The 14,304-nt window shown below is 44.8% G+C and overlaps 1 protein-coding gene across 1 annotated transcript in view; it reads left to right on the forward strand.

Annotated features, from left to right (window-relative positions):
* Window positions 1–14,304, forward strand: part of cacna2d1a (calcium channel, voltage-dependent, alpha 2/delta subunit 1a) — a gene marked incomplete at both ends in the record, with an annotated part of 108,407 nt that overhangs the window by 68,988 nt on the left and 25,115 nt on the right. Inside the window, 8 exons of the mRNA XM_084448015.1 lie at window positions 25–124; window positions 6,341–6,499; window positions 7,214–7,318; window positions 7,565–7,643; window positions 10,886–10,935; window positions 11,579–11,668; window positions 13,194–13,274; window positions 14,011–14,094. Of these exons, the coding sequence (XP_084304141.1) occupies window positions 25–124; window positions 6,341–6,499; window positions 7,214–7,318; window positions 7,565–7,643; window positions 10,886–10,935; window positions 11,579–11,668; window positions 13,194–13,274; window positions 14,011–14,094 (748 nt within the window). The remainder of the gene's footprint in view (window positions 1–24; window positions 125–6,340; window positions 6,500–7,213; window positions 7,319–7,564; window positions 7,644–10,885; window positions 10,936–11,578; window positions 11,669–13,193; window positions 13,275–14,010; window positions 14,095–14,304) is intronic.

The raw sequence follows: 14,304 nt of genomic DNA on the forward strand, positions 1-14,304 counted from the left end.
ACTCGAGACTGTATCTGTCTACAGGAGCGGGAGTGTCTCTGGGCTCACCCTCAAACTCATCCGGACCTCCGTCAACGAGATGCTGGAAACTCTGTCCGATGACGACTACGTCAACGTTGTCTCCGTGAGTATCCATGGCAGCAAAGTAGATGTCAGTACCTTGGGGTGGGCAACGAGTGTCTTGTTCACACCGCCATACTCCCCCCCTCCCGAACTACGGACCTTTGGGGGTAACTCGCCGTGTTCACACCAAAGGGGCTGGGGTCAGGATCGACCCCCCAGAAAGACCCCCCTCGTGACTCTTGCCGGGGGGGAAGTACTTTGTGGCAACGTTGAACATTTCTGATTGGCTGAGTAGAGAGCCTACTGGCAAAGTTTTATTTCAACGGCGCCATGTGGGGAGTTCTAGAGAATAGAGAGTTCTAGGGGATAGAGTTCTAGGGGATAGAGAGTTCTAGGGGATAGAGAGTTCTAGGGGATAGAGTTCTAGGGGATAGAGAGTTCTAGGGAATAGAGAGTTCTAAGGAATAGAGAGTTCTAGGGAATAGAGAGTTCTAAGGAATAGAGAGTTCTAGGGGATAGAGAGTTCTAGGGGATAGAGAGTTCTAGGGAATAGAGAGTTCTAGGGGATAGAGAGTTCTAGGGGATAGAGAGTTCTAGGGAATAGAGAGTTCTAGGGAATAGAGAGTTCTAGGGAATAGAGAGTTCTAGGGGATAGAGAGTTCTAGGGAATAGAGAGTTCTAGGGAATAGAGAGTTCTAGGGAATAGAGAGTTCTAAGGAATAGAGAGTTCTAGGGGATAGAGAGTTCTAGGGGAGAGAGTTCTAGGGAATAGAGAGTTCTAGGGAATAGAGAGTTCTAGGGGATAGAGAGTTCTAGGGGATAGAGTTCTAGAGAATAGAGAGTTCTAGGGGATAGAGAGTTCTAGGGAATAGAGAGTTCTAGGGGATAGAGTTCTAGGGGATAGAGAGTTCTAGGGAATAGAGAGTTCTAGGGGATAGAGAGTTCTAGGGAATAGAGAGTTCTAAGGAATAGAGAGTTCTAGGGGATAGAGAGTTCTAGGGGAGAGAGTTCTAGGGAATAGAGAGTTCTAGGGGATAGAGTTCTAAGGAATAGAGAGTTCTAGGGGATAGAGAGTTCTAGGGAATAGAGAGTTCTAAGGAATAGAGAGTTCTAGGGGATAGAGAGTTCTAGGGGAGAGAGTTCTAGGGAATAGAGAGTTCTAGGGAATAGAGAGTTCTAGGGAATAGAGAGTTCTAAGGAATAGAGAGTTCTAGGGGATAGAGTTCTAGGGGATAGAGAGTTCTAGGGGAGAGAGTTCTAGGGGAGAGAGTTCTAGGGGATAGAGAGTTCTAGGGAATAGAGAGTTCTAGGGAATAGAGAGTTCTAGGGGAGAGAGAGTTCTAGGGGAGAGAGTTCTAGGGAATAGAGAGTTCTAGGGAATAGAGAGTTCTAGGGAATAGAGAGTTCTAAAGAATAGAGAGTTCTAGGGGATAGAGAGTTCTAAGGAATAGAGAGTTCTAGGGGATAGAGAGTTCTAAGGAATAGAGAGTTCTAGGGAATAGAGAGTTCTAAGGAATAGAGAGTTCTAGGGAATAGAGAGTTCTAAGGAATAGAGAGTTCTAGGGAATAGAGAGTTCTAGGGGATAGAGAGTTCTAGGGGATAGAGAGTTCTAGGGAATAGAGAGTTCTAGGGAATAGAGAGTTCTAGGGAATAGAGAGTTCTAGGGGAGAGAGAGTTCTAGGGAATAGAGAGTTCTAGGGAATAGAGAGTTCTAGGGGATAGAGAGTTCTAGGGGATAGAGAGTTCTAGGGAAGAATAGAGAGTTCTAGGGAATAGAGAGTTCTAGGGGATGGAGAGTTCTAGGGAAGAATAGAGAGTTCTAGGGAATAGAGAGTTCTAGGGGATAGAGAGTTCTAGGGGAGAGAGTTCTAGGGAATAGAGAGTTCTAGGGAATAGAGAGTTCTAGGGGATAGGGAGTTCTAAGGAATAGAGAGTTCTAGGGAATAGAGAGTTCTAGGGAATAGAGAGTTCTAGGGGATAGAGAGTTCTAGGGGAGAGAGTTCTAGGGGATAGAGAGTTCTAGGGAAGAATAGAGAGTTCTAGGGAATAGAGAGTTCTAAGGAATAGAGAGTTCTAGGGGATAGAGAGTTCTAGGGAATAGAGAGTTCTAGGGAATAGAGAGTTCTAGGGGATAGAGAGTTCTAAGGAATAGAGAGTTCTAGGGGATAGAGAGTTCTAGGGAATAGAGAGTTCTAGGGAATAGAGAGTTCTAGGGGAGAGAGTTCTAGGGAATAGAGTGTTCTAGGGGATAGAGAGTTCTAGGGAATAGGGAGTTCTAAGGAATAGAGAGTTCTAGGGGATAGAGAGTTCTAGGGAATAGAGAGTTCTAGGGAATAGAGAGTTCTAGGGGAGAGAGTTCTAGGGAATAGAGTGTTCTAGGGGATAGAGAGTTCTAGGGAATAGGGAGTTCTAAGGAATAGAGAGTTCTAGGGAATAGAGAGTTCTAAGGAATAGAGAGTTCTAGGGGATAGAGAGTTCTAGGGGAGAGAGTTCTAGGGGATAGAGAGTTCTAGGGGAGAGAGTTCTAGGGAATAGAGAGTTCTAGGGGATAGAGAGTTCTAGGGGATAGAGAGTTCTAGGGAATAGAGAGTTCTAGGGAATAGAGAGTTCTAGGGGATAGAGAGTTCTAGGGGATAGAGAGTTCTAGGGGAGAGAGTTCTAGGGAATAGAGAGTTCTAGGGAGAGAGTTCTAGGGGATAGAGAGTTCTAGGGGATTTTCCCCTGGGGGAAAAGTACAGGGGGGCTTCCTGGTGGGAAAACGCCTTTTGGTGTGTGTGTGTGTCTGTGTGTGTGTGTGTGTGTGTGTGTGTGTGTGTGTGTGTGTGTGTGTGTGTGTGTGTGTGTGTGTGTGTGTGTGTCAGAGCTCCACCCCAGACAGTCTCACGTTCAGCGCGCAGGACATCCCCTGCTGGCCCAGTTGAGATTGTGGGAAACGTAGTTCCCCTGAGTTCAGTGGCCTCAGGAAATCTCCATCTGTCACTTTTTAAAGCCTCCCTGTTCGTCCCCATCAGTCTCTCCAGTTAGTGTTGGTTTGGCTCCAGACAAACGCGGGTCCCTGCGCTGTGATAGGCCTCCAGCCCCCTCCCTAAACCACAGGCTTTTATCGAAGAGTTGATGTTGATTTTCTTGATTTGCCTCTCTCTCTCTCTCTCTCTCTCTCTCTCTCTCTCTGTCTCTCTCTCTCTCTCTCTCTCTCTGTCTCTCTCTCTCTCTCTCTGTCTCTCTCTCTCTCTCTCTCTCTCTCTCTCTCTCTGTCTCTCTCTCACCATCCCTGTCTCCTCCTCCCTCTCTCTCTCTCTCTCTCTCTCTCTCTGTCTCTCTCTCACCATCCCTGTCTCCTCCTCCCTCTCTCTCTCTCTCTCTCTCTCTGTCTCTCTCTCACCACCCCTGTCTCCTCCTCCCTCTCTCTCTCTCTCTTCATGAACTAATCCCACTTTCTCTATTTGCTTGTGACATGAATGAGATTTTTGAGTTTGTTAATTTTTCAACGTTTTATCTGCCTTCACTGAACATCTATTGGAATTGAATAACATATATGAATTTCTACCAGTTAAATCTTCACAGTAAGAGAGAAAAAGATGTACTGTATTACACTTTTTCTTAAAACAATTATTTAAATATGTAAGTTACTCAATATCTAATTAGATCTGCATACATTTGCATATATTTCAGTACCAAATATGTAAACAATGTCAGGTTTAAAGTTTCCTGAACAGAAACAAGCCGGCTACACACCACGCCAGGCTGGACCTGGCCTGATTAATAGGTGAATGTATTATTTTTTGAATATCTTTTCAAAGTAAGCTTTTATTCACAAACCCCTCTGTAAATAATTCTATTTTAGTATATTGTCAAAACAAAAGTAAAACGTTAAGCCTGACTTTATCTATTGTTTAGACAGTAGGTACCAACATATATGCAAATGTACAGTATGCATTTTAATTAGATATTGCCTAATTTGCATGCCTAAACATTTTTTTAAGAGAAAGTGTAATACAAAAATTATTTATCTTAATGTGAAGATTAAACTGGTAGAAATTCATGAGGATATCTTTTAAGGGGAAAAAAATCCTATTGGCCTGTAGCGTCTGCCCTAAAGCCAACAGGGCTTTGACGCTAGCCGACAGCAGTATGATGGTAATGACATTAAGCAGCAGTGTCATAAGTATTTTGGTGGCTCCAAGCCAACCATAAAGATTTTTCAAAGCTTAATGCTTACTGAAAGGCTTTTGTAACAATGTGCCCTGTTTCGATTTCTTAATAAGATGCGTGTTTGTTGTGTGTTTGTGTTGGTTTGGCTGGGTGTGTTATCAGCCGTGATCTGTCTCACTGCGTGTCTATGAGCCTTCATGTGTGGCAGGTCTACTCTGGTTGTGCATGTATGTGTACTGTACGTGTGTGTGTGTGTGTGTGTGTGTGTGTGTGTGTGTGTGTGTGTGTGTGTGTGTGTGTGGTATGCTGTAAGTGAATTAAAGGTAGGTTGGTTGATCTGAAAAATAGAATAGGCAATATGATAGGTGATGAAAAATGTCCTAGTCTACCCCCCAAAAAATTAATAATAACAACGATAATTATTATTATTGTCTGAAGAGGTGTTTTTTTAGACGGTTTAATGTTGTCAGAAGTGTGTTTGTGTAAAGGTGTGAACATGGACTCGTAGTATGTGTGTAAACCTTGTGTGTACCTGTGAGCTTCTTGTAACAAGGTGGCATTACACCACTGCCCTGCAGAGTGGGTGTACAGATGGTGATGCTGGTATCACAAGCCCCGAGAGTCTTTCACAGCCCGCCTCACACACACACACACGCACACACACACACACCGCCCAGATGTTCCGTATGTGACAGTGACTCATTAATCAGTCCAATTACCCAGACTTCTTTCTGTTCATCAAACAAGCGCCACACAACTAATGAGCTGTCTGTTTTTTTGCTTGTCTCTGTGTTTGTGTCTGTGTTTGTGTCTGTGTCTGTGTCTCTGTTTGTCTGTGTCTGTGTCTGTGTCTCTGTCTGTGTCTGTGTTTGTGTCTGTGTCTGTGTCTCTGTTTGTCTGTGTCTGTGTCTGTGTCTGTGTCTCTGTTTGTCTGTGTTTGTGTCTGTGTCTGTGTCTGTGTGTGTCTGTGTCTGTCTGTGTCTGTGTCTGTGTCTGTGTCTGTGTCTCTGTTTGTCTGTGTCTGTGTCTGTGTCTGTGTCTCTGTCTGTGTCTGTGTCTGTGTCTGTGTCTGTGTCTCTGTCTGTGTGTGTCTGTGTCTGTGTCTGTGTCTGTGTTTGTGTCTGTGTTTGTGTCTGTGTGTGTCTGTGTCTGTCTGTGTTTGTGTCTGTGTCTCTGTCTGTGTGTGTCTGTGTCTGTCTGTGTTTGTGTCTGTGTCTGTGTCTCTGTTTGTCTGTGTCTGTGTCTGTGTCTGTGTTTGTGTCTGTGTCTGTGTCTGTGTCTGTGTCTGTGTCTGTGTCTGTGTCTGTGTCTGTGTCTGTGTTTGTGTTTGTGTCTGTGTCTCTGTCTGTGTGTGTCTGTGTCTGTCTGTGTTTGTGTCTGTGTCTGTGTCTGTGTCTGTGTCTGTGTCTGTGTTTGTGTCTGTGTCTGTGTCTGTGTCTGTGTTTGTGTTTGTGTCTGTGTCTCTGTCTGTGTGTGTCTGTGTCTGTGTCTGTGTCTGTGTCTGTTTGTGTCTGTGTCTGTGTTTGTGTCTGTGTCTGTCTGTCTGTGTTTGTGTCTGTGTCTGTGTCTGTGTCTGTGTCTGTGTCTGTGTCTGTGTCTGTGTCTGTATAGGACGGTGTCCAAAATCACGCACACACGCACACACACATACTGTACACACACACAGATACACTCAAACACACATTCTGTTGCCTTGTTAAACAGGGAAATGATGCAGAGTACGGTACATGATTCAAACCCAATCATCTCTAAATTCTACCCTTAATTCTACCCGCTATACACTGTGAGTGGGAGAGAGAGGATGTGTGTGTGTGTGTGTGTGTGTGTGTGTGTGTGTGTGTGTGTGTGTGCGTGTGTGCGTGTGTGTGTGTGTGTGTGTTGAACAGTATCATTATTTGAGGCGTGTAGCCTTAGTCAAGAAGATGTCACGTAATTAATCAGGCATGTCCCCAGTCCTCTGTAGATGGTGCGTGTATGTGTGTGTGTGTGTGTGTGTGTGTGTGTGTGTGTGTGTCTGCGCGTGCGTGCGTGTGTGTGTTTGTACACACTCATACTCAATATCCATTTACTCACTCCTTTCTCTTGCTACCTGAATGATAGAGTCCGCTGTCTCTGTGTCCTCAGTTCAATGACAAGGCCACCACGGCCGCGTGCTTCCACCACCTGGTCCAGGCCAACGTGAGGAACAAGAAGATCCTGAAGGACGCCGTCCAGAACATCTCAGCCAAGGGCACCACCAACTACAAGGGCGGCTTCGAGTTGGCTTTCGGACAGCTGTCCTCGGTGTGTATTGGCGCGCGTGTGTTTCTGTGTGTGTGTGTGTGTGTGTGTGTGTGTGTGTGTGTGTGTGTGTGTGGAGGTTGAGGCCAGCATGGATATGTATGTTTCTTCGTCCCACTGCAATTCAATCTGTTTTTCGGGAATTGTGTGGGTGTGTCTGCTCTCTTTAAAAGTTTAATTTTTTCCCCTTGTGGTATAGATTAGCCCATATAGTTGACGCAACTCCATGAAGGTTATTACTGTACATACCTTAGATAGGCACTAATGATGGAAAGGATCCTGCAAAACTGGCCACTAATAAGCCTCTCCCAGTGGAGTGCAAAGATTTGGCAGTCATGTATCGCCCTCTCCTGGTGATAGTATAAACTACAGCTCCTCATTCATTTAAAAAGAAGAAAATTGTGATTCAACACTTTTTGCTAAGCCCTTTCAACAAAGCTAGCTTTGAATGGTTAAATAGGAAAGCACATACTGTACAGCAGGTGTAACAGATTTTTCTTGATATTTATTTTCTCACCTACATTAAGTACACCATTACAAAATCATCTCTAGATATTCTCATTACAAAACTGATCAAAAACATCACTTCTAATGAATAGTAAGAATATTTTTAAATATGTTTTTTATCACCTTTAAAAAATATTTGGGGAAAAAACAATGCATGACTAAATGAATCAAACCAAGCTGATGTTGTTAATGTCATGTCGGTACTCACAGCTGAACGTAACCAGAGCCAACTGCAACAAGATCATCATGTTATTCACCGACGGAGGGGAGGAGAGAGCTCAGGAGATCTTCCAGAAATACAACCCTGACAAGCGAGTGGGTGGAAATACAAATCCATATGATTCCCCAGTCTTTCTGCATGCTCCCCACACTGGCGTTGGGGTTTTTTGTTATTAAGATAATGTCTTATCAGTACTTTAAGAGTATTTTAAGTTATATTCCCATGGAAAATTGTTAACGATTCACAACTTCAAGTTAAAAACAACTGTAACTGAACTGGAGTTTGCCCACACTGTGCCGTGTACAGTTGATACATCTCTGAAATTCACTGTATTCTCCTAGGTGAGAATATTCACATTCTCAGTGGGCCAACACAACTACGACAAAGGACCAATCCAGTGGATGGCATGCACTAACAAAGGTAAACACACAGTGGACCTGTCTAGATACCTCTCTAACCATCCCTCCTTCCTACTGTCTATACCTCTAACCATCCCTCCTTCCTACTGTCTATACCTCTCTAACCATCCCTCCTTCCTACTGTCTATACCTCTCTAACCATCCCTCCTTCCTACTGTCTATACCTCTCTAACCATCCCTCCTTCCTACTGTCTATACCTCTCTAACCATCCCTCCTTCCTACTGTCTATACCTCTCTAACCATCCCTCCTTCCATCCCTCCTTCCTACTGTCTATACCTCTCTAACCATCCCTCCTTCCTACTGTCTATACCTCTAACCATCCCTCCTTCCTACTGTCTATACCTCTCTAACCATCCCTCCTTCCTACTGTCTATACCTCTCTAACCATCCTTCCTTCCATCCCTCCTTCCTACTGCCTCACCTCTCTAACCATCCCTCCTACTGTCTATACCTCTCTAACCATCCCTCCTTCTTACTGTCTATACCTCTCTAACCATCCCTCCTTCCATCCCTCCTTCCTACTGTCTATACCTCTCTAACCATCCCTCCTTCCTACTGTCTATACCTCTCTAACCATCCCTCCTTCCATCCCTCCATCCTACTGTCTATACCTCTCTAACCATCCCTCCTTCCTACTGTCTATACCTCTCTAACCATCCCTCCTTCCATCCCTCCATCCTACTGTCTATACCTCTCTAACCATCCCTCCTTCCTACTGTCTATACCTCTCTAACCATCCCTCCTTCCATCCCTCCTTCCTACTGTCTATACCTCTCTAACCATCCCTCCTTCCTACTGTCTATACCTCTCTAACCATCCCTCCTTCCATCCCTCCTTCCTACTGTCTATACCTCTCTAACCATCCCTCCTTCCTACTGTCTATACCTCTCTAACCATCCCTCCTTCCTACTGTCTATACCTCTCTAACCATCCCTCCTTCCATCCCTCCTTCCTACTGTCTATACCTCTCTAACCATCCCTCCTTCCTACTGTCTATACCTCTCTAACCATCCCTCCTTCCATCCCTCCATCCTACTGTCTATACCTCTCTAACCATCCCTCCTTCCTACTGTCTATACCTCTCTAACCATCCCTCCTTCCATCCCTCCATCCTACTGTCTATACCTCTCTAACCATCCCTCCTTCCTACTGTCTATACCTCTCTAACCATCCCTCCTTCCATCCCTCCTTCCTACTGTCTATACCTCTCTAACCATCCCTCCTTCCTACTGTCTATACCTCTCTAACCATCCCTCCTTCCATCCCTCCTTCCTACTGTCTACACCTCTCTAACCATCCCTCCTTCCTACTGTCTATACCTCTCTAACCATCCCTCCTTCCATCCCTCCTCCCTACTGTCTATACCTCTCTAACCATCCCTCCATCCTACTGTCTATACCTCTCTAACCATCCCTCCTTCCATCCCTCCTTCCTACTGTCTATACCTCTCTAACCATCCCTCCTTCCTACTGTCTATACCTCTCTAACCATCCCTCCTTCCATCCCTCCTCCCTACTGTCTATACCTCTCTAACCATCCCTCCATCCTACTGTCTATACCTCTCTAACCATCCCTCCTTCCTACTGTCTATACCTCTCTAACCATCCCTCCTTCTTACTGTCTATACCTCTCTAACCATCCCTCCTTCCATCCCTCCTTCCTACTGCCTCACCTCTCTAACCATCCCTCCTTCTTACTGTCTATACCTCTCTAACCATCCCTCCTTCCATCCCTCCATCCTACTGTCTATACCTCTCTAACCATCCCTCCTTCCTACTGTCTATACCTCTCTAACCATCCCTCCTTCCTACTGTCTATACCTCTCTAACCATCCCTCCTTCCTATTGTCTATACCTCTCTAACCATCCCTCCTTCCATCCCTCCATCCTACTGTCTATACCTCTCTAACCATCCCTCCTTCCTACTGTCTATACCTCTCTAACCATCCCTCCTTCCTACTCTCTATACCTCTCTAACCATCCCTCCTTCCATCCCTCCATCCTACTGTCTATACCTCTCTAACCATCCCTCCTTCCTACTGTCTATACCTCTCTAACCATCCCTCCTTCCTACTGTCTATACCTCTCTAACTATCCCTCCTTCCATCCCTCCATCCTACTGTCTATACCTCTCTAACTATCCCTCCTTCCATCCCTCCTTCCTACTGTCTATACCTCTCTAACCATCCCTCCTTCCTACTGTCTATACCTCTCTAACCATCCCTTCTTCCTACTGTCTATACCTCTCTAATCATCCCTCCTTCCATCCCTCCTTCCTACTGTCTATACCTCTCTAACCATCCCTCCTTCTTACTGTCTATACCTCTCTAATCATCCCTCCTTCCATCCCTCTTTCCTACTGTCCTTTATGGTATTACTGTGTACAGTTGGATAGTTGGATGGTTAGATGGTTGGATGGTTGGATGATTGGATGGTTGGATGGTTAGATGATTGGATGGTTAGATGGTTGGATGGTTGGATGGTTGGATGGTTGGATGGTTGGATGGTTGGATGATTGGATGATTGGATGGTTAGATGGTTGGATAGTTGGATGGTTAGATGGTTGGATGGTTGGATGATTGGATGATTGGATGGTTAGATGGTTGGATGGTTGGATGGTTAGATGGTTGGATGGTTGGATGGTTGGATGGTTAGATGGTTGGATGGTTGGATGGTTGGATGGTTGGATGGTTGGATGGTTGGATGGTTGGATGGTTGGATGGGTGGATGGTTGGATGGGTGGATGGTTGGATGGTTGGATGGTTGGATGGTTGGATGGTTGGATGGTTAGATTGTTGGATGGTTGGATGGTTGAATGGTTGGATGGTTGGATGGGTGGATGGTTGGATGGTTAGATGGTTGGATGGTTGGATGGTTAGATGGTTGGATGGGTGGATGGTTAGATGGTTGGATGGGTGGATGGTTGGATGGTTGGATGGTTGGATGGCTAGATGGTTGGATGGGTGGATGGTTGGATGGTTGGATGGTTGGATGGTTGGATGGTTGGATGGTTAGATGGTTGGATGGGTGGATGGTTGGATGGTTGGATGGTTGGATGGCTAGATGATTGGATGGTTGGAGGGTTATATGGTTGGATGTTTGGATGATTGTGATTGGATGAATGTGAAAGCAATGTCTCCATCCTACTGCTTTTCACAGTGCAATATTCAAGGATTAGTTTAAAAAGGGGGTGTTTTTGTGATATTACCTGAAATAGTGTCATCTTCTCCATTCTCCTGCAGGGTACTACTATGAGATCCCGTCCATCGGCGCCATAAGGATCAACACACAGGTGAGGTTCTCCCAGAACAGGCAGCAGGGAACACAGTGGTCTGACCAGGGACCCAAACATGGTCAACTCTGGGCCAGGCCACTGGACAACCATTACCTACAATTGTGCCCTTGAGCAAGGTACTAGCTAGCTCCAAAACATGGTATTTGGATAAGAGTGTCCGCTACGTAAATGACCTAACTGTAATTGTGCTAAAAGGCCAGTTCAAAGAATGCCAGTCGACGTGTCTAAAGCACACACATAATATAATCACTTAAGTCTTACACCCTCTTGTGTTTGAATATCTCTTTAACGTTTGAAACTATAGGTTTGATGTTCAAGAATCCCTGCTCACACTGATCTTGGAGAAGTTCACATTTCGTTCACGCTGAATGTGGCGTTTACTTACAAGGACGCGGCGAGTAGCTGGCCGATGTGTGGAACCCCAACACCATCTTCACTTGTTCACACGCCGTAGTAGTCCGGCGTCGCCTTCCTGAACACGTTGAGCTCACGTTGAGGCTCCGGGGCTCAGGTCTGGGAGGGTGAGCTCACGATGAGGCTAAGGGGCTCAGGTCTGGGAGAGTGAGCTCACATTGAGGCCGAGGGACAGATTTGTGAGTGTGACGTCGTTGTCATCGCTGTGTTTCCTCTCCAAACGCAGGAGTACCTGGACGTGCTGGGGAGGCCCATGGTGAAGGCCGACAAGACGGCCAAGCAGGTCCAGTGGACCAACGTCTATCTGGACGCGCTGGTATGTTAAATACGGGTCAACACTTTTTGGGTGCCGGGGGGTCAAAAGCAGCACAAGTCAGGATGACACAACGCAGCCCTGAACGGCAAAAGGTTGTGTGAAATGACTTGTATTTTACAGTCAAACGTTTGGGTCTCAGTAACCTCATCATGTGCGAGACATGCAGATAACGTTCTAATCTAAACTTGAGATATCTTTCTAAAAACATCACATCTAAAAACATCACATCTAAAAACATCACATCTTAAAACATCACACCATGTTTAAAGTAAGCATACAGTATGTCTTAGAACCCGTCCGTATAGTTGTGTGTGTGCATATGGGTGTCTATCATGTAAACAATAGTCTGTAATTGCACTATGGTGCAAGACTGATTTTGATAATTGGGCCAACATTTCCACAATACAAACTTGCCATGAGTGTCACAGGGTGCACACTGTGACGCAAATGCTTTGAAATACATAAACATGCATGATGAAAGCAGGCGTTTTAGTCCTATGAATAGCTCAAATCAAGTTCAAGTACAGCATGAACCTATAAACAAGAGATAAGGGAAGTGTGTACAAAAAACAAGTCAGTGTCAAAAAAAATCAAAACGGACAGAAAAATTAGACATGTAGACATGACGCAGCAGATGAATTCAAATGAACTGATTACCAGATCATCCTTTCACATCAGTATGCATTCCCCATGTACAGTACTGTGTATATATATGCATTCCCCATGTACAGTACTGTATATATATGTGCATTCCCCATGTACAGTACTATATATATATATGCATTCCCCATGTACAGTACTGTATATATATGTGCATTCCCCATGTACAGTACTATATATAGATATGCATTCCCCATGTACAGTACTGTATATATATGTGCATTCCCCATGTACAGTACTATATATATGTATGTATTCCCCATGTACAGTCCTATATACAGTATATATGCATTCCCCATGTACAGTCCTGTATATATATGCATTCCCCATGTAGAGTACTGTATATATATGCATTCCCCATGTACAGTACTGTATATATGCCCTCTAATACAGATTTAAGTCTCTCTAGGCACCGAGGATACTTTATTACTGTGGTGCAGGAGTCATTCACCTCCTGCCCCTCTGGCTGGAGCTCACTACGTCTCTTATCAACTGTTTAAGTTCACACAGAATTTGAACTTGATGTGGGATACTATTTTAAGAACCAGAGAGACTGCAGTTTCTGTGCTTGTATGATCTTTTCAGAAGTTGATAGCCAGTGTTTATATTATTTTCACCCGCCGACACCATGGAAAGTTAGTGACGTATCCCATGTGTGCTGCGTTTGAGTCGTACAACAGTGTGAGTCAGACTTTCTTACATGTGTTGGTCTTTACTATTTGATGCTGAGAAACATTTGCATGACTTTGTTCCTGGGCAATAGGAACAACCTGATATCATAAATATGGATTCAGATATATTACCATATGCACCATTTCATAAGCAGAGTTGTGTTGAACTGAACATGTGATCTTGTGTGTGACAGGAGCTTGGCCTGGTCATCACAGGAACGCTGCCCGTCTTCAACAAGACCAACACCAAAGCTGACAAAGAGAGAGGAGTGAACGTACGGCGCCTCCTGTTTCCTCGCTAACGCTACGTGATCTTGACATCTGACCGAGTGAACACTTTTTTTTCCTCTCTGTCCTTTTTCCTACTTATCTCCATTATACATTTTCTCAGTTTTTGGTTCATTTACATATTTCGTGAGCTACAATACTCACAGTTGCTTCGTCTTACATATTTCCTTATAAAATTACATACAGTTTATTGTTTTATTACTTATTTAATTACTTGCCAGGCAGTCCAACTGAACTTTTGACCCCTTGGGAGAATTCGGCTGGAGGTGTCACATACATGTGAAAGCATTTACAAGACGTAAACGTGTACACGCTCCATGAACAGTTGATTGTGGTATCATCCTTCCTCTCATCTCTTTATAGTGGTTTTAATCGGACGCTTTTGTTGGTACAGCGTGGTCATTCAAAGCCGGCCCACTCACTTCCACAGGAAATGAAGCCATACCATGATGCCTTGCGATATCAAAAGAGATCAGATAACAGTAGCTAACTGCTTCAAGATGAGAGGATGTACCTCAAATATGACTAAAGCTGGGAACGGCAGTTACTCAGGAAGGATTTCTAGACTGTCCAGACGTCTATTGTCCTTTGAAAGCATCCGATCGGCACAGAGGGACTTGAGTCATAAGGAAAGCATAAACTGGGCCAAACGAGTGTGAGGAGCTGGGTCTGAATGAAGTACACAGATGAGCTCTTACAGCTTCTGCTTGTATTTTCCCACAGAAACCCCAAAACCAGCTGATCCTGGGGGTGATGGCCATCGACGTGTCCCTGGACGACATCAAGAGACTGACGCCCCGCTTCACAGTGAGCACACACTCGCCCGAGGACCACCTAGAGAGAGAGAGAGAGAGACACACACACCTTGGCGAGCACATAGATAACCAGGTCCACATACTGAATACAGTATCAGATGTAAACAAACTCAGATATCCGTTACTCCCCCCCCACACACACACACACATCTCCCCACATCACATCCCGAGCCAGGGGACCAAAGATGGCCGACACTGTGCA

Source organism: Borostomias antarcticus (assembly GCF_949987555.1).
Source record: "Borostomias antarcticus genome assembly, chromosome: 13".
NCBI lineage: Eukaryota > Metazoa > Chordata > Actinopteri > Stomiiformes > Stomiidae > Borostomias > Borostomias antarcticus.